This window comes from Eptesicus fuscus, chromosome 5 (genome assembly GCF_027574615.1).
Source record: "Eptesicus fuscus isolate TK198812 chromosome 5, DD_ASM_mEF_20220401, whole genome shotgun sequence".
NCBI classification, from domain to species: Eukaryota; Metazoa; Chordata; class Mammalia; order Chiroptera; family Vespertilionidae; genus Eptesicus; species Eptesicus fuscus.
In genome coordinates this window covers 85,050,715-85,070,414 of record NC_072477.1, presented here as the reverse complement: position 1 = coordinate 85,070,414, position 19,700 = coordinate 85,050,715, and the positions used below count along the sequence as shown (strand labels likewise).

General features: G+C 40.6%; 1 protein-coding gene and 1 long non-coding RNA gene across 2 annotated transcripts in view; one reads left to right on the top strand and one right to left on the bottom strand.

The window, feature by feature from the left end:
* NUBPL (NUBP iron-sulfur cluster assembly factor, mitochondrial) overlaps nucleotides 1–19,700 on the bottom strand; it is a 292,427-nt gene that overhangs the window by 229,250 nt on the left and 43,477 nt on the right. The window contains exon 4 of the mRNA XM_054716520.1: nucleotides 12,279–12,369. Within this exon, the coding sequence (XP_054572495.1) occupies nucleotides 12,279–12,369 (91 nt within the window). The remainder of the gene's footprint in view (nucleotides 1–12,278; nucleotides 12,370–19,700) is intronic.
* On the top strand, nucleotides 12,335–19,514 carry LOC129149174 (uncharacterized). Its single transcript, XR_008556161.1, has 3 exons — nucleotides 12,335–12,371; nucleotides 18,532–18,641; nucleotides 19,433–19,514. It is a non-coding gene; the product is annotated as an uncharacterized LOC129149174 (long non-coding RNA).

Genomic DNA, 19,700 nt, shown 5'->3' with positions numbered 1-19,700 from the left:
TAATATATCCAAACTGAATTCAGGTCCTCCTGATAACTAAGACATATCTCAATTTTTAGTTACTATTCTTGCCCAAATCTGACAACAAGAACATTCTTGCTTATTGTGAGGCTTCTGGGTCAAGTGTTCAATGCGCAGTATCAAATTATGCAGTTACTTGTTTGAAATAAGAAACTGGCTTACAGATGGATCTGTCTTTATCTCATATAACTATCAGTTAAAACTTAGACCTTACATTAGAGTCCCAATCCCCAATATTTAAAACTAACCAGCATTACATGCCCCCCATAAACCTCAATCATAAGGAAGCCAAATTTTTAAATGTAGACTTTGATGCTCAGCTTTCTACTTCCATGTCCATGTATCAGAAGCCTCACTCATCTCTTATTTCAGCCACCACTGTGACAACCAGCTCCATATGGGCTCTGACCAATGTCACAGAGGAGCTACCTGACCATACCTCACTTCAGGCCTGTATGCTGTGTGCTTCTCACCTCCCACCCCAAAACTTCCATATTGAAGCCAAAATACGGATACTACCAGACTCCATAGGACTCTGCCAGGAATCACTCGTACAGAACTTGGAGTTAATACTTCCTGAGGTGAGCCTTTGTCCAGTGGATCAATTCTTCCCCTTTTCTCCCAGATAGGCTGTCCTGAGATTGAGTTTACCTAGTCCCATGCAGTCACATTTAACACAGACAGCTTGACAACAACACATTTTCATATTGGCTCTTCTTCCTTTTCTCCTCCCTCAGTCCAGTTCTGCACTGCCTAATACACTAATTAGTAGTGCGAAGAGCGCTGCTTTCTCAGAAACCCAGCTGAAAACATTCTACCACTTCAAAAAAGTATGTGGTCTGTATATTGCAAGGGAAACCCCAAAGCCCATTAAAATGCAAGCTGCTGTTTCTGCTTTCTTTTCCTTAATTGAAAGACCTCAGAGACAGCAGACTAAAATCAAAACCCTACTGCCACTGCTTCCTCACAAACTACTTCTCTGAACCCATTACAAATACCAATTTCCAGAATAAATGGTCTCAAATAAGATCTTCCTATTAGTATCCATGTACTATTTTAGCTTGGCAATGAGAATGGTCTAAGGAAAGAATGATGAGTATGCTGAGCTACTAATTCTTCTCTTTGTCCAGGTTGTTGATAGTCCCAGAGATGTATTTCCCACCATGGCTCAGATTCATACCCTACAAGACTCTACCTGTTATAAGGAAGCAGAACAATGCTCAACATTTCAAAGCTACGATATGAGGCGAGACTGGCACAGTCCCATCATATTGACTCGTAAGCAATCATTTCACTTTATGTAACACTAGAGGGCCAGTGCACAAATTCGTGTATGGGTGGGGTCCCTCGGGGTGGGCTGCGGAGATCAGGTCCCAGCTCGCGCCCCCAGCCTCGCAGCCCCACCTGGCACCCCACCTTGGCCTGGCACCACCCCCTCACCTGCTCCACCATCCGCCTGTGGGGTGATCAATCAGGGCCTGGCCCCCCCGCTGGCTCCCTCAGCACCTGGGAGCTGGGAGGCGGCCCTGCCCCCCACCACTGCTGGTTGCTGTCTGTGGGGTGATTGGCAGGGCAATCAGGGTTGGGGGGGAGGAGGAGGTGCCCGCACCCACCTTGGCCTGGTGCCGCCCGCTCACCTGCTCCACCATCCCACCACAGTCCCGCTCCTGTTGGGGCCCATTGGGGCCAGCAGTGCCTCCACTGCTGCTGCTGCCAGCATCACGTCGCTAACTCCCACCATGTTCTGCACCGCCCCCTGATGGTCAGCACATGTCATAGCAAGTGGTCACACTCCCAGTCTCCCAGTCGAACAACCACCAGAGGGAACAATTTGCATATTAGGATCTTATTGTATAGGATAATTCTCAAAAGTCAAATCACTAGCTATATAAAGGTTATTTTTTTCCTAAAAAATGGAAAAAAATAAAAAATGGAAAAAAGAAGTATAAGACAGCCACTCAGATATATCACAATAATTAACTGCTGAGATGTCTTAAAAATTTATTATTCATAAAAATATGTACATTATGTTTGCAAATTAAGTTACTCATATATCCAAAGCAGAAAATAAATTAAGCAGCTAATGTAAAAGAAACTTAGCAGGAAGCTTATTCGTTCATTCCACTAGGTTTTACTGCATTATCCACTACATACCAGGCATTAGTGAAACAAATCAAGTAAGATAGCCTCTGCTCTGTGGATGCTGTATTGTTTAATAGGGGAGATAGAAAAAAAATTCAACCGATAACTCAAAAACTCTATCCTTAAAATTGCAATAAGGAGTCAGAAAAGGTTTCGTGGAAGAAGAAACATTAAAACTAAGACCTGATTAGTATAAATTAGTTGTGGGGAAGGTGGAAGACAGTTAAGGTGGAAGGCATTTCAAACAGAGAGAATAAAATATGTGAGGATCCTGAGACAGCACAGAGCTTGGCATTTTTTGAGAAACAGTGTCCACTGTAACTGGTGTTCACTGAGCAATAAGACAAACTTGTTGGAATTTAGGTGGTTAGAATTATATAGAAGGAGAAAACCAGATCAATCATACAGAGCTTTATAACACTGGTAATGTTACAAATGGTAATACTGGTAGGAATAACATCATGAATTTCAAATAACAACTTATATCACTTATCATGATATGAAAATACTAGAGGCCCGGTGCACGAAATTCGTGCACAAGGGTGTGTGTCCCTCAGCCCAGCCAGCACCCTCTCTAATCTGGGACTCCTTGAGGCCTGGAGGGATCAGGCCTAAACGGGCAGTCGGACATCCCTCTCACAATCCAGGACTGCTGGATCCCAACTGCTCGCCTGCCTACCTGCCTGATTGCCCCTAACTGCTTCTGCCAGCCAGCCTGATCACCCCCTAATCACTCCGCTGCTGGCCCGATTGCCCCTAACTGCCCTCCCCGGCCAGCCTGGTAACCCCTAACTGCCCTCCCCTGCAGGCCTGGTCCCCCCAACTTCCCTCCCCTGCAGGCCTGGTCACACCCAACTGCCCTCCCCTGCTGGCCCGGTAACCCCTAACTGTCCTCCCTTGCCAGCCTGGTCACCCCTAACTGCCCTCTCCTGCTGGCCCGGTAACCCCTAACAGCCCTCCCCTGCAGGCCTGGTCCCCCCCAACTTCCCTCCCCTGCAGGCCTGGTTGCCCCCAACTGCCCTCCCCTGCAGGCCCGGTCTCCCCCAACTGCCCTCCCCTGCCAGCCCGGTTGCCCCCCAACTGCCATCCACTGCCGGCCTGGTCCCCCCCAACTGCCCTCCCTTACAGGCCTGGTCCCTCCCAAATGCCCTCCCCTGCTGGCCTGGTCACCCCCAACTGCCCTCCTCTACTGGCCTGGTCACCCCTAACTGCCCTCCTCTGCTGGTCTGATAGCCCACAACTGCCCTCTCTTGCAGGCCATCTTGTGGTGGCCATCTTGTGTCCACATGGGGGCAGCCATCTTTGACCACATGGGGGTGGCCATTTTGTGTGTTGGAGTGACAGTCAATTTGCATATTACTCTTCTATTGGATAGGATAATTTTAGGATATAATTCGTAACAATTTGTAGGTTAGTTAAGTTTCCAATCTGGAAATTAGAAATGGCTTATAGCTAAGCTTACTAAGTCTCCCAATGAAACACCACTATTCTATTTTCTCTCAGTTTAGTACCGATTGCTCTTTTAAAGAACAGTTGATTCACTGGGTCGATACCATAGATAATACTGAAGAAACCCTGTATTGTTATGTCCAGTACCAGTAAAATTGCTAGAGCAAATTTATCCAGTCTTTTTTTTCCCCAAATATTTTTCATTGTGGTAAAATATACAAACATAAACTTTACCATCTTAATTATTTTTAAGTGTATAACTCAGAGGTATTAAATACATACAAAATGGTATCCAACTATCACCACCATCCACCTCTATAACTTTTTTCATCTCATAAAACTGAAACTCCACACCTATTAAACAATAATTCCCCATTTCTCCCTCCTCCCAGTTCCCATCAAGCACCATTCTATTTTCTGTGTCTGTGAAGCTGACTACTCTAAGTACTTCATATAAGAGGAATTATACAGTATTTCTTTTGTTGTGACTAGCTTATTTCACTTAGCAAAATGACCTCTTGGTTCATCCATGTTGCAGGATATGTCAGAATTTCCTTTTCAAAGCTGAATAATATTACATTGTATGTATATGCCACATTTCCTTATCTATTCATCCATTCATGGACACTTAAGTAGCTTCCACATTATAGCTACAGTGAACAATGCTGCTATGAACATGGATGTACAAAATCTATCCAATCTTGATGAAAATTATGTCATTTCAATCCATCACCTGTATAGACTCAGACCAAATACACAAAACCTAGAGCAGAAGTCCAGAAGAAAGTGAAAAAGATGTCTTATTTCATTGTTTTGGGATTTTTTCTGGGGGTTCAGGGTTTAGCATATATAATTTTCCTCTTTCTAGTTAGCCTCACCAATTCTAGATCAGCAAAACTCTCCATGCCTCATAATATATATAGTGTAATTATTAATGGCATCTTGCCTTTTCCTATAGGGTTCCTAATTCATAGATGAATATTCCCCACTTACATTTTCAAAACTCATTTGACACACTTTCATCAAACTACTTTCCTTTTTAAATGCTTTACTTTCTGTTAACCTTTTTAAAAAAAAAACAAAAAACAGCATATGTTTTGTTAAAGTACCCTCAAAAGGTTTCTTAAGTACCTAGTGAATTTATTAAAGTAACTATGAATCAACAATAATGAGGTATATTCTAAAAAGCAAAACTTTTGCAGGGCACATAAATAAAAACAGAGCATTACAAATATAATTACAAGCTAATCCTTCCACTACCTAACAATAGTAAGTTCTTTTATTTTTCTCATCTGAGAGAAGATACTGAAAATGTGTTGATAATTTTGAAAAACATTGAAAATCATCAAAAGGTTAGGAAATAGGAAGGAAAAAAAAAGTATGATGACTTGTTTTTTTAACCAGGGGCTAGACTGTAAAAGAAAAATGTGGAGTACAAATAGCCTTAACAGATGGACCCATTACAAATGTACTATACTACTGATCTACACATCTTAAGGCTAGCCCTCTGACAGAAGTCAAAATGTGAAAGAGGTATAAGAGAATATCAGTCTTGTCTTGTGGCAGATGCTAATCATAAACATAAAAATGTATGGCCTGACATATATACAGATACACCTAGTCAACACTATTTGATGCCATCCTGTGAAAGAAAACCAAAATTAACAGAGCGTAGCTACTAAGATACATTTAGTTGTTCAGTGATTAAGGCATCCTTCAGTGATTTCACTTGCTGCAGCCCCTGGCTAAGATGGTTTGCAGCAGATCAAGTAAAACTCAAAAAAACTGCTAGCTATTCTTCAGCTCAGGATTGTCAAAGGAAAAGGAAAAGGGTTTTACCACACTAACAGATATTTAGTTCAGGTCTATTCAATGATCTATGCAAGAAACAATGAACCAAGTAGAGAGATGGAGGGACTTCTGTTTTGATAAATGAGGGTGATGGGACTCTTCACAAAACATAGACCTCATCTCTGAGATATTTTAAAGATAAAAGCACCTAAAGCCGGAGCAAACCAAAACAACTTTCTGAGATTCCTTGAACCCATCCGCATGTTAGGAATATCACCTGTCTTTAATATTCTAGGTATAAAAGTGGTTATAAAAATAATTCAGGAAAGCAGCAAAGAAAAGTCATTCCTGTAACATGATGATTATGGAATTTATCCAAGAACCTTTCCCAGAGATAATCAGAGGAACTGCAGCATCAGATGAAACCCAAGGGTCCACAGGACAATGACAAGAAGAAGCAAATTATAAATGAGAAGCTTTGAGAGTTCCACTGCATTAAAATTTAATCATCCATCTCAACAACTTCAGTAACACCCTTAATTCTAATCCCTGGGGAAAAAAGCAAGATGGCTTCAGAAATAAGTAGAGTTCACTATCATTCTTTATGCATTTAAATTACTTTTAAGAAATCTTAGTTGCTTCTTTGCAGTTCTTACTGGAGCTGAGTGCTACTATTAAAGGTCAATTGCCCAAGCTGATTTTCCACAATTTCTCTGTCTCATAAGCCCACACACAATTCCTAAATGTGAAAAATGCTTAATACCTTAAGACAGAGCAGAATATTGTCATGAGTTCAAAATTTCTATCCCCCAACAACAGAAAAGGCAAGTGGATCCTACTCAAAAAAAGTCTCACATTTAATCATTAATAAGTACTATGTTATCTATAATAATAAAAGTGTAATATGCTAATTAGACCAGGCGTCCTTCCAGACGAAGCCTGTGCTGCAAGTGAAGCCCTAGTCCCAGGTGCCTGCCAGTGGCCAGAGGGAAGCCCGGGTCCCGGGTGCCAGAGGGAAGCTGGTGCCAGCAGCCAGGGGAAGGAAGGTCTACTCTTGCACGAATTTCGTGCATCAGGCCTCTACTCTTCAATAAAATTACTTGACATTTCAATTTTAGTAACCTTTCTCTGCAAGCCTTAAAATTCCCCCACTCTATTAGCTAAGTACATTAAAAGACATTCTTTAGTAAAACAAAGTAGTAATGAATTCACAAGTACTGAAAATGATTTATCATCACAAAACTGTGAAAGAAAGCAGCTATTTCTACCAATAAAAATCATTTTAGAAAGCTTAGTAAAAATCCTTAACATGGTCACAAAAAAGAATATTTACATTAGTGAAATACAGCAACACATCTCTGTGTGCAATTACCACTTATTCACTTGCAATTTCAGTTGAAAACTTTTCCACTCAATAATTTCTGGGGCTATAATTTGCCCATATTATAATATGAAATTTGAATATGGTGTTATTTAGAAAGTTAAAAAAGACAAGTAATGGTATTTGTTCCTTTGTTTTTGTTTTTTTAAGTATATTCTTGCTTAGATGATAATTTCCCCAACTGCACATGGATTTTATTCTAATCTCCATTAATTTCCCAAAGTAATTGGGCATTTGCAGTCAATATGATGTCAATCTGTTGAGGTTTTTGTATAATAAGCTTTCTACAAACTAGCTATATTTTCCATCCCCACAATTTTGTGTAAAAACATATACAAATTGCCCAGATGGCATAACTCAGTGGTTGAGCATTGACCTTTGAACCAGGAGGTCTCAGTTCAATTCCCGGTGAGGGCCTATGCCTGGGTTGCGGGCTCAATCCCCAGTGTGAGGTGTGCAGGGGGCAGCAGATCAATGACTCTCTCTCATCATTGATGTCTCTCTCTCTCTCTCCTTCTTCCTTCCTCTTTGAAATCAATAAAAATTTAAAACTTAGAAAAAAAGAATCCACATTCCTTTAAGTCAGGAGTGAGGAATGTCTGGCCCAAAAGCCATATAAGGCCCGTGATATCATCTGGTCTGGCCCTGCCAAGGCATTAGGGGTGAGTTAATTAAAAGTTTGACCAAATAAAGCAGGCTAATTTTTAAGTTGATAATTTTGTATGACCTGCGAATGATGTTATAAATATCCAAATGGCCTTTGGTAGAAAAAGGTTCCCCACCCCTGCTTTAATTGAATGCCTTAATAGTTCAGTTTATTTCTTGGGGGACTTAAAATCAGCTTGTCAACACACAAAGTATTCTTTTTAAGCTTTTTAGATTTCCAATAGCTCATCTATACCAGAAAGCTTAGTAATGGCAGCCAATTTGCAAACATCACATTTAAGATTACAGCTTCAGTAAAACAGAAAGAGAGAAATTAAAGTTCGCTTCAAGTCCTTATGACAGCAGAGACTGACGTACCACTTAAGAAAAGACTGATACCAAGCGCTCCATTTTGCCATCGCTCATGTGCTGCATGCAGCAGTTTTCACATTACTTTAATCATAAACACACATAATGAGTCTATCACTGAAGGTATGCAAATTCATTAGTATTTCTTTGGCAAAGTTTGACATCTCGGCTCATGTCACATATTTTCAAACTAAGTATGAATTCCACTAAAAGGACAAAGAACAAAGAAACTAGAATAGGTTATCGTTAGTAAGTGCATATTTTCATGAAACAAGAAAACAAGTGGGTCTTAAAATATAAAACTGCTAGGGTCAATTTTGTAATCATTAGATCTTCAAGTTTCCTTCAAAATGTTAAGAAGTATCCTTATTCTACCCAAAGCAATTTATAGATTCAATGCAATCCCCATTAAAATACCAACGGCATACTTCACAGACCTAGAACAAATTCTCCAAAAATTCATCTGGAATAAAAAAGACCCTGAATAGCCGCAGCAATCCTAAGAAGAACAAAGTAGGAGGAATCTCAATACCAGATATCAAGCTGTATTACAAAGCCACCATTCTCAAAACTGCCTGATACTAGCACAAGAACAGACATATAGACCAATGAAACAGAACAGAGAACCCAAAAATCAACCCAAGCCATTATGCTCAGTTAATATTTGACAAAAGAGGCAACAGCATACAATGTAGTCAAGACAGTCTCTTCAATAAATGGTGCTGGGAAAATTGGACAGATACATAAAAAAATGAAGCTAAACCACCAACTTACACCATACACAAAAATAAACTCAAAATAAATAAAGGACTTAAACATAAGATAGGAAACCATAAAAATCTTAGAGGAATCCACAGGCAGCAAAATATCATATTTTTGAGTTTTCTCAAAAAATTAAAAACGGAACTCCCATTTGACCCAGTAATCCCACTTCTAGGAATATATCCCAAGAAATCAGAAACACCAATCAGAAAAGATATATGCACCCCTATGTTCATAGCAGTACAATTTACCATAGCTAAGATTTGGAAACAGCCTAAGTACCCATCAGCAGATGAGTGGATTAGAAAACTGTGGTACATCTACACAATGGAATACTATGCTGCTGTAAAAAAGAAGGAACTCTTACCATTCTCAACAGCATAGATGGACATGGAGAGCATTACGCTAAGCAAAATAAGCCAGGAGAAAGATAAATATCACATGATCTCACTCATTTGTAGAATATAATGAACAACATAAACGGATGAACAAAAATAGATCCAGAGACAGAGAAGCATCTAACAGACTGTCAAACCTCAGAGGGAAGGCAGGGAAGGATGGGTAGGGGGGTGGGGGAAGGGATCAACCAAAGGACTTGTATGCATGCATATAAGCCTAATCAATGGACACAGACACTAGGGAGGTGAGAGCATGTGCTGGGGGCAGGGCAGCGGATGTGTGGAAGTGGTTGGGGAGAGGTCAATGGGAGAAAAAGGAGACATATGGAATACTTTGATCAATAAAGAATACATTTTTAAAAAAGAAGAATCCTTATTGTCTTATAAATAATTTTCCAGAATTTAACATTGTAATTGACTCCAACAACTAAAATTCAAACAAAAGCATCTTAAATAGTAGATAATGTCTATAACTAACTTTGAATGAGAAAAAAAAAAACACGCACGGAAATACTCTTTAGTAAATACAGTAATTTTGTTCTAGTTCCATGGAAAATAAAAAGCCCAATAAAAGAAAAAAAAAAAGGTATTCAATTTTATATTCATTATAATTAGAAATAAATTTTAATAAACTAATTTCACTTAAAACCATTTTTCAAGAAAAATTACTAGTTATTTCAATTTTTCATTTTGGATCATAGCATGTCTTGTTCTTAAAACTTTATATTTGACTAGAGGCCCGGTGCACAAAATTCGTGCACTGGGGAGGGTGTCCCTCAGCCCAGCTTGCACCCTCTCTAATATGGGACCCCTCGGGGGATGTCCACCTGCAGTTGGACATCCCTCTCACAATCCGGGACCGCTGGCTCCTAACTGCTCACCTACCTGCCTGATTGCCCCCTAACAGCTTCCTTGCTGGCCTGATTGCCCCCTAACTGCTCCTCTGCGGGCCTGATTGCCTCCAAATACCCTCCCCTGCTGGCCTGATCACTCCCAAGGCTTTTATTAGTATAGATATGACCCTGCACAGAAAATTTTACTAACCCTGCTTTACAATAAGGGCTTGACGATTGAATCATTAGGACCAGACACCAAGATTTCCTTTCTTTGAATAGTGGAGGGAATACTTATCTTGTCTTTAAGTTGCCCGGAAATTAAAATGAGATAATGACTTAGAAAAGTATAAAAGCACCATATAAAGACAACTGTCTTTTTAATGAAGTGGCAAAATGAAAAACACTTTTTATTCTCCCCTTCCTTCCTTTACAGCTTTTATTTAAACTTTGAAATTTATAAAAATTTCACTCCAATTTTCATTTCTTTACATTCAACATTATTTTGTATTGGTTTCAGGTTTTATATTAGTTACAGAATAGTGGTTAGACAATCATATACTTTACAAAGTGTTCCCCGATATTTCTAGTACCCACCTGGCATCATACCATCATTACAACACTACTGACTATATTCCTTATTTAAGTGACAATGGGTTTATAGGTTCCTTTCAGTCTTTCTTTTGTGTTTTTTGTCCTTCCTTTTCTTTCTCAATTCTTCCCTCATTTTCTTTATATAGTATCTCAATTGGCCATCAAAGCTCAGTGAAGGCACTGGGACACGCTTAATCCATTTTACAGACCAGGAAACTGAGGCCAATTCCAGTTGGCTGTGGAACTTGACTCAGCACACAGGAAGCCCTCAGAGCCATGCTCTTTGCGCTTCCTAAGGGGCAGCGGCCCAGCAAACAGAACAAACCTTCCAGTCAGGCTTCCGAGCCTCTTTCTCAAGCACCTCTTCATTGCGGATGCTCCACATTCTTTCCTCTCCCCCCATTCTTTACTGCCCCCCCTTCTCTGAAGCAGGTGGAAGGCTTCCCACTCACTGCCTAGGCATGCTCTGCTATGGGGCAGGGTGTAGCGAGCTTGCTTTTGGGTCAAGGCAGGAGCAGTAGTCACTGCCTCTGAAGTGTGAAGGCTGCCTGAGCGAGGCCCATTAGCACCTGGGAGCTTCTCTGAATCATGTCAGTCAGTCCAGTACCCTGCAGTGCAGCACCCCTTCACGGAGGTGGCTCCACCCCTCAACCCCCACCTCAGGGGTGAGGGTCCTTGCCCCTCTGCCAGGAGTCCTTCCATGCCCCTTGATCCCTGGCTGGGCCCACCCACGTCTTGGGGGCACTGCAGAACCTCTGTCTCTCTGCAGATGAGGGAGATCCCTGCCCTAGGTCTCCGCAAAGCTATGAATCTGTGGCCAGAGGCCTGGTCTGGGTCTCAGCAACCACATGCCTGAAATGTTCACAGGGACCCTGGGAGGGGCTGGGGGTGTCCTGCCACACCCCCCCCCCCCGGGTGGCGATCGCCCCAGGGACCCCCGGGAGCGGCTGGCTCGGCCCGGCCATGCCCCCCAGGCTGGCGATCGCCCCCAGGACCTCCAGGGAGCGGCTGGCTCGGCCCGGCCACTCCCCCCCGGGTGGCGATCGCCCTGGGGACCCCCAGGAGCGGCTGGCTCGGCCCGGCCACGCCCCCCCAGTGTGGCGATCGCCCGGGGACCCCCGGAACTAAGAGGATTGGGCGCCGCCATCTTGGTCTTCTCAACGGCCAGATAGGCCACCCGGAGTCCCGCCCCCAGCCTCTCGAAGGCCCAATCATGGGCATAGCGGAGGTGCGGTCAATTTGCATGTTTCTCTATTATAAGGTAGGCTAGCTTTATGAGAACATATAATAACAAAAATAGTAAATATTAAAAAATTTACTCAAAAAAATTACTCTGTCCTATTGATGGTACTGAAGACTGGGGAAAGAAATTAATGTTTTGAGTGTTTTTTTAAAAAACAATTTCAGACAAATATGATAAAAATCTGATTAGAGAAAATAATTTTCACCTCTTCTAACACAAATACGTACTTTCTATTCAAATACTCCCATATATCCACACATTTAATATAAAGAGACAATAGTGATGAGCTAACTTTTGATCACTTACTATGTGCCAGACACTATTAAATGCATTACACTTACAGCAATTTTGTAACTGAGTGATTACTCACAGCAATTGTTAACCCTGTTTTATATATGGGGAGGGTAGATAAGGGTTAAGGTACAAAGAGGTTAAACAATTCACTCAAACCTTCAAACCTACACAGTAAGTGACAGAGCTGGAATTCAAACCCAGGCAGCCTAGCTCCATATCTGGTTTCAGAATTACTATATTATACTGAGTGCACATAGTACAACAGTGAAATGCCTGACTTTAATTTAGTACACAGCAGGTACTAAATATAAATAAAAGTGTAACTATTATCATACTATTTATCTCTTTTTACTTACTCTGTGATAATTCTGGATTTCCTTTCAGATTCATCATCTTTGGAATTGATGGGCCATATACATCGACATCTAACAAACCAATCTCCTTTGACTGTAAGAAAACAGAATTTATCATTATTCCCATTCTTCATCAATGATAAAGCACCTAACAGTAAATCTACCTATAGAAAAGATAATTTACAAAATATTCCAAATTCATGACCTAAATTTCAAAGCAACAGTAAGGTAAAAGAGTATAAATTGCTTCAGGCAAATACATTTTGTTGGTTTACTGGAGAACTCACCAGAGAAATCCACTGCATACACTGCAGTTTACCTTTCCCATACAGTCTCAAACAGACTGAGACTTTCTGATCTAAGAACTTAACAAATTACATGCACACAATGTTAAAGTAATAATTTAAATGGCCAACAATACCCAGGAAGATACAGCATTAACTTTTTGGGAAGGCCATCTAACATACCAAAGAATACAAAGATTATAAAAGAAATCACAGAAACAAGATCATAAATAAAGCAAGTGAGAAATTCTGATGCAGATCTGGCATGGAAGTGCTAAGGAGGATAGTGGTAGACATAATACAGAGACACAGGTGTAAGTCACAGTTAAACACTCAAGGTCTTCTGGAGATTCATAAACAACTAAAACTGTTTTATTTGATGACCCATCCAGGTGCCCAAGGGTAGAATATCCTAATTGTTCTCTTCACTTGCTGCCAGTTAATCAGCAGCTTAGCCAAAGAAAGGAAAACAAAATTCACTATTCCCAAATAGGTCTTTTTTTCTTCTCCCCACTCCTTTCTCCTTTGATAAATTAAATCAATCTGTTATTGGTTTTTCTCATGGACTAGCAAACCATATGCCTTTGAGTTATGTTTCACCCAGACTCACATGCTCCTCACTCTCTCCCTGTACCTCTCTTAACTTCTCAAATGAAAACTTTTTTAATTAAACAATCCTCATCTTCCATATTATCTACCTATTTCCAGGCACAAAATCACTTTTTAAATCTTGCTGTCTGGTTTCTATAAATACACAAAATAAAGTACATTCAACATTTATAACCCTAACTTTATACTCACTTAAATGCAGTTCTAAGAAAACCATTCCATGTCCCTGTGTGACTCACAGATTAAAAGAATTAGGAATTAATACCTAACTCTACCAAAAATCTCAGCTTCTGATAAAATAAACTAGAGGCCCGGTGCATGAAATTCATACACTGGAGGAGGGGGTCCCTCAGCCCAGCCTACTCCCTCTCACAGTCCGGGAGCCCCATGATCAATTGCCCCGCAGAGGGAGGCCCCACCCATCCGCCACAGCCCACCTGTCAGTGGCCTGCGCCTCCCTCTTTGGGGCGATCGTGGAGCCCCCTGATTGATCGCCCCGCTGGCCAGTGGCCTGGGCCTCCCTCTGCAGGGCGATCATGGGACGATGGCAGGGCCCCCAACCAATCGCATTGCACCCTCCTTGGCTGGCATGGCGCCAGTGGGTATCATAGTTTGGTAATCCAGACAGTCCTTCCACTGTTTGGCCGTTTGGTCAATTTGCATATTATGCTTTTATTATTATAGATGAGACAGCAGGAAGACACTTACCTTTAATAGAAAAGTAGTATATAAAATTTAGGTTTAATGAATTTTATTAGCTTTCAAATGGTAGAAACATTCAATGAGAAATTCTGACCCACTTTAACTCCTTTTGAAACCACAAATAAAAGAATTTAGTTGAATTAAAACAGAAGAGTCTATCTACTGTTATAACTATCATCCTAGAATTCACCTCTTTTCATATCTTTTCTCCTGACACCTACAAAATCTAAAAACTACCACAAAATAATAATAAATGATGATTAAAACAAAACATGTTCTAAGGTTCTTTTTCCTTGCTCTCTTATATTACGGTTGGTTTTATAATAACTAGAAAGGGCTAGGTCCCCGGTTTTAAATTGATCTCCTAAAAATACCCATCAAGTAAAATAACAGCTTTTTAAGTTTATGTTTTCATGAAACAAGAAAACAACTAAGAGGTGCTTGCAATATAAGACTGGTAGGCTCGATTTTATCATCACTAGATCTTCCAATTTCTTTCAAAACATTAGGAATAATCTATCCTGTCTTCTAGAAGAAAACCATGGCTGCCTAAATTGAACCCTTAGGCATCATGGTTCAGGGCAAAACTAAAGAGCTACCCTAAAATTTGCTGTAGTGGAAGTAAATTTTACATATACGTAGATGGCTGCTAATAAGAATAGAGGGTGGTAAAGGATATTACAAGATTTTAACGTTCCTCTGCTTCCTAGAGAATAGAACTAAGAATAAGGGAGATTCTTCTGTGTTAGGTTCTCTGCATACTCCCCCTAGAGTAGCTACCCACTGACCTTAACTTAGTAGCAATGCTTACATATATCAAAAAGGAAAGAGAGGAGCCCTGGCTGGGTGGCTCAGCTGGTTGGAGCATTGTACTGCACAGCAAAAGGTTGTGGGTTCTATTTTGGTCAGGGCACCTAACTAGGTTGCAGGTTCAATCACCTGTGGGGACGTGTACAGGAAGCAACTGATCAAAGTTTCTCTCTCACATCAATGTTTCTCTCTCTCTCCCCCTTTCTCTCTCTCTTAAAAAAAATCAATTAAAAAAGCATATCCTCAGGTAAAGATTTTTAAAAAAAGAAAGAGAGAAGAAGGTATGAAGACCAGGAGGAAGAGAGGATATAAAAGAGAAAGGGAGAGAGGGGTAAAGGCAGGGACGGAGGAAGGAAGAAAAGCATGGAGGAAAGTTAATCAGCAATGTTATATTAAAATCCTGGATAAACTAGGCCATTACAGTCAGCTCTGTGTAAAATCAGAATCTCTAAAAACATGTCATCCTGAATCACCCAAATAAACACTTAGACTTCCCTGAATATATCTCCCCATTGCTTGAATTCTCTCTGGATGCCTAAGTACTTTACATTTCTCATTAATTTCTCATAGGTGGTATTATACCTACTTATGGATAAGAAAGCTGGGCACTAACAACCCAAAATTACTTTTTTTAAAAAAGTATTCTTTCTTAGAATGGAGCACATGGGAAACAACACAAAAATACTAACCTCATAAATCTCTACCAGAACTTTAACATGAGCTGACTACAAAAGACTTAAGAGATAGAGCAGGAGTCAGCACTTTTCCCCTGTAAGACTAGATAATAGTAAATATTTTAGGCTTTGTGGATCATTTGATCCACAACCACTCAACGCTATCATTATAGCACCACAACAGCCACAGATAAAGTGTAAATTAATGAGCGTGGCTGTGTTCAAATAAAATTTTACATATAGGCAAGATTTGGTCCATAGGTCATAGTTTGCTGACATTAATTTAGAGAATAAACCTTTTCATGACCAAGTTATTGAATCACTCAGCAATGTAATTTTGGTAGAGAGAGCCAAGAGCAGGAAGAACTGAGATATCTCTTGGTGTCAGAGAAGCTATCTTAGTAAAAATTTAACTTCTCATCCTTAATTGGCTAGTTTTTAAAAATAATAGAAGCCCTATCCGGTTTTCTCAGTGGTTAGAGTGTCGGCCCACAGCATGTACCTATGTTGCAGGCTTGATCTCGGCCTCATCAGGGCACATGCAGGAGGCAACTAATCGATGTATGTCTCTCACATCGATATTTGTATCTCTTCCCCCTCCCTTCCAACTTCTCTAAAAAAAAATCAATGGGAAAAATATCCTTGAGTGAGGATTAACAAAAAATAAATAAGTAATGAAGACACTTTTCAGGCTGTTTCACTGTAACTAAGTTAGCATGTCCTGCTTGGATTTTACATATCATAAATGAAGTCGGTGTCCATTAAATAGAAACACTAAGGCCTATACTAATTAACGTATGTTGTTCTTTGAATTGGCACAACTACTAAACTGGTAAAATTACTGTAGCTATGAAAGTTAGCTTATGCATATTTTCAAGTCTAGAATTCAATAATATTCCAAAGATACCAAACAAACTTCTCATTTGTTCTTCATAATTTACTCCATTATCCTATCTAATAAAAGTAATATGCAAATTGACCATCACTCCAACACACAAGATGGCTGCCCCCATTTGGTCAAAGATGTCTGCCCCCATGTGGACACTAGATGGCTGCCACAAGATGGCCAGCAGAAGAGGGCAGTTGGGAGGAACCAGGCCTGCAAGGGAGGGCAGTTGGGGGCGATCAGGCCAGCAGGGGAGGGCAGTTGGGAGGGACCAGGCCTTAAAGGGAGGGCAGTTGGGGGCGATCAGGCCAGCAGGGGAGGGCAGTTTGGAGGGACCCAGGCCTGCAGGGGAGAGCAGTTTGGGGGAGATCAGGCCTGTAAGGGAGGGCAGTTGGGGGTGATCAAGTATGCAGGGGAGGACAGTTAGGGGTGACCAGGCCGGCAGAGGAAGGAAGTTGGGGGCGACAGGGCCTGCAGGGAAGGACAGTTGGGGGGAACCCAGGCCTGCAGGGGAGAGCAGTTAGGGGTGACCAGGCCTGCAGGGGAGGGCAGTTAGGGGTGACCAGGCTGGCAGGTGAGCAGTTAGGCATCAATCAGGCTGGCAGGGGAATGGTTAGGGGGTGATTAGGCTGGCAGGCAAAAGCAGTTAGGGGCAATCAGGAAGGCAGGCAGGCGAGCAGTTGGGATCCAGCAGTCCTGGATTGTGAGAGGGATGTCCGAATGCCCGTTTAGGCCCAATCCTACTGGGATCCTACAAGGATTGGGCCTAAATGAGCAGTTGGACATCCCTCGAGGGGTCCCAGATTGGAGAGGTTGCAGGCTGGGCTGAGGGACACCCCCCTTGTGCATGAATTTCGTGCACTGGGCCTCTAGTTTTAAATAGACTTCTATTTTAAGTGTACAAATAGTCTTTCAATTTAAATTTTCAGTTTTATACTGTAGACCTCAGATGTCAAACTCGCAGCCTGCAGGCTGCATGCGGCCCACAATGAATATTTTTGCGGCCCAGCCAATATAACGGTATATAAGAAACATTTAATTAACATTTCATAACTTAATTTTTACAATATTCTGTTATACATAATTATTAATAACAAACTACAATGTTTGCTAATGGCTGATTACTATAATCGTGTTGCATTCATTTCCCTTACACGCAGGCGCACCATTTCTCTCCACTAATACTGGCAGCGAATATTTTAGCAGCCGATTGCCACATCATTAGTCTTGTACTGATTTGTTTGGTGTGGGCAACAGAAAATATTTCACTTTCGGAGAACAAGAAAAATAGGTTTATCTGCATTATACTTACTAGTATTAATTTGTGCAGTTATTCCGTGCCTGGTAAGTTAATGTTCAAAAAAATTAATTTTTATTAAAATGTTCTATTATTTTATGTTAACAATTACTCATTTATTTCAGCCCTTTGTATTCAGCATGTCTCTATCGAAATATACCTACGTTTCTATGGAAATTGAAGCTTTCATTTTTTTGCAGCCCACATAAACTTAAACCTTGTTTATTTGGCCCGTGTTAGCCTTTGATTTTGACATGCTTGCTGTAGACAGTTTTATACTGTAGAACAAAGTAGAGGCTATAAATAACATATGCAACTGGGTGTCAAATCAGCTAAGTTTTATGAATCCTTTCCACCTCACTCCTCCTAAAATTATATATAGTTTAAAAAAGCACAAATTAGGATTTTTCTTATCTTTCATTTCAGGACAAAACTAAAGATCTATCCTAAAATTTGCTGTAGTAGAAGTAAATTTTACATATACATAGATGGCTGCTAATATACATTATCGCATAAGAATAGAGGGTGGTGAAGGAGATTACAGGATTTTAAAGTATAATCAAAAGAATAATCACTACAAAAGCCTCACCAAGTACACAACAGATAAAGGAAATGATTATGAGTAAAAATAACTATAAACTTACTATTGTAAAATATAATTGCCATATTTAATGTCACCGTAAAACTTAACCTAACACATTGGTACCTAATATTACACTTTTTTCTGACTCCCCTGCAGTACTCAAAGACTAGCAGGTAATATAAAACTAGACAGCTCAAACCCCAAGATGCTATTTATATTTTTGGATTTGTTTCTTTATATTCATAATACCCTGTGAAAGCTGTAAAAGGTGGCAGAATTATTCAGAGTGATTATACTGTTTCATTACTACTACATGAAAGCTGCAATTTTAAAGCCTACAAATTCAATTTTTGTGTGTTAGATTTCAAAGGCACCAACAACAGTTTTGATACTACTTTGTTTTTCCAACAGAATTTATACTAAAGAAGACTGTAAAGCTTCATGACAAGTTCCTTTTATCTATGTCATCTGCTAATAGAACCCATCAAAACACATCTTAGAGTGGTCCCACCCCATTATTTGTAAGTAAACACTCATATAGGAGTATGGCCTACCTAAAGATTGTCCTTCCCTTAGAAGTATCTATTTAAGAATCCCATGAATCTCTGCACATTATATTCCATTTAATCTTGGACTGGCAATTGAGATTTGTTCATTTAGAGTTGGGTCAAGCCTCATCTTTCTTTTCTTTCTTTTCTTCTCTTTAAATCAAGCTTCCATTCAGAAGAATTTCAATCTCTTAGTAGATACAATATATTTCTTAATTCTATTAGATAAGATTAAATAAGAATCTTATTGTCAGAAGGACTAGTTAGACAAAGCAATCTTACCTAATAATAGACAAACATGTAAATTGACGATACCTCTGCTACGCCCACAGCCAATCAGGAGTATGCAAATTAACCCAACAAAGATGGTGGGTTAATTTGCATACACAGGTGCGGAATGGCCAGGCGGGGCGGGATGCCTGCTATGACGGGGAGGGCAGGGGGCAGAGGGAGCTACAGGAGCTGTGCTTTGGCCAGGAGCAAGGACTTGCAGGCTCCCAGGCAGCCAGGAGCAAAGCCAGGGGAAGGAAGGCCTTGCATGAATCTTCATGCAACGGGCCTCTAGTCCTATACAATAAAGAGCTAATATGCTAATTAGACTGGATGGCAAAACGACCTTCCAGAACAACCTTCTGGAATGACCAGTGGGTGGGGGGCGGGGCCACGAGAGCTGAGGCAGCCGGGGCTGTAAGGGCCGAGCCCCTTGCATGAATTTTGTGCATCGGGCCTCTAGTAAGAATATAATTTCCTACTCTTTATCAAAGGACTATCTAAATCTTCAAGTTCAGTCAAGAAAGAGGACAAACAAGGGCAACATAAAGGAAAAAGTCACCTGTCTGGATGAAGCACAAACAGAGATGAGCTCATGAACAGTACAGAGTATCTCAAATGATAAATTAATTGCTTGCAAAAGACCTGACAAAGTAGAAATAAAAGGTAAATAACAGATTTCAAAGACTATTTTAAAGCATAAATAAACCTACAAGGTCATCTTATTTCCTGTCTACTTTTTAATGATGAAGAAACAGGCCC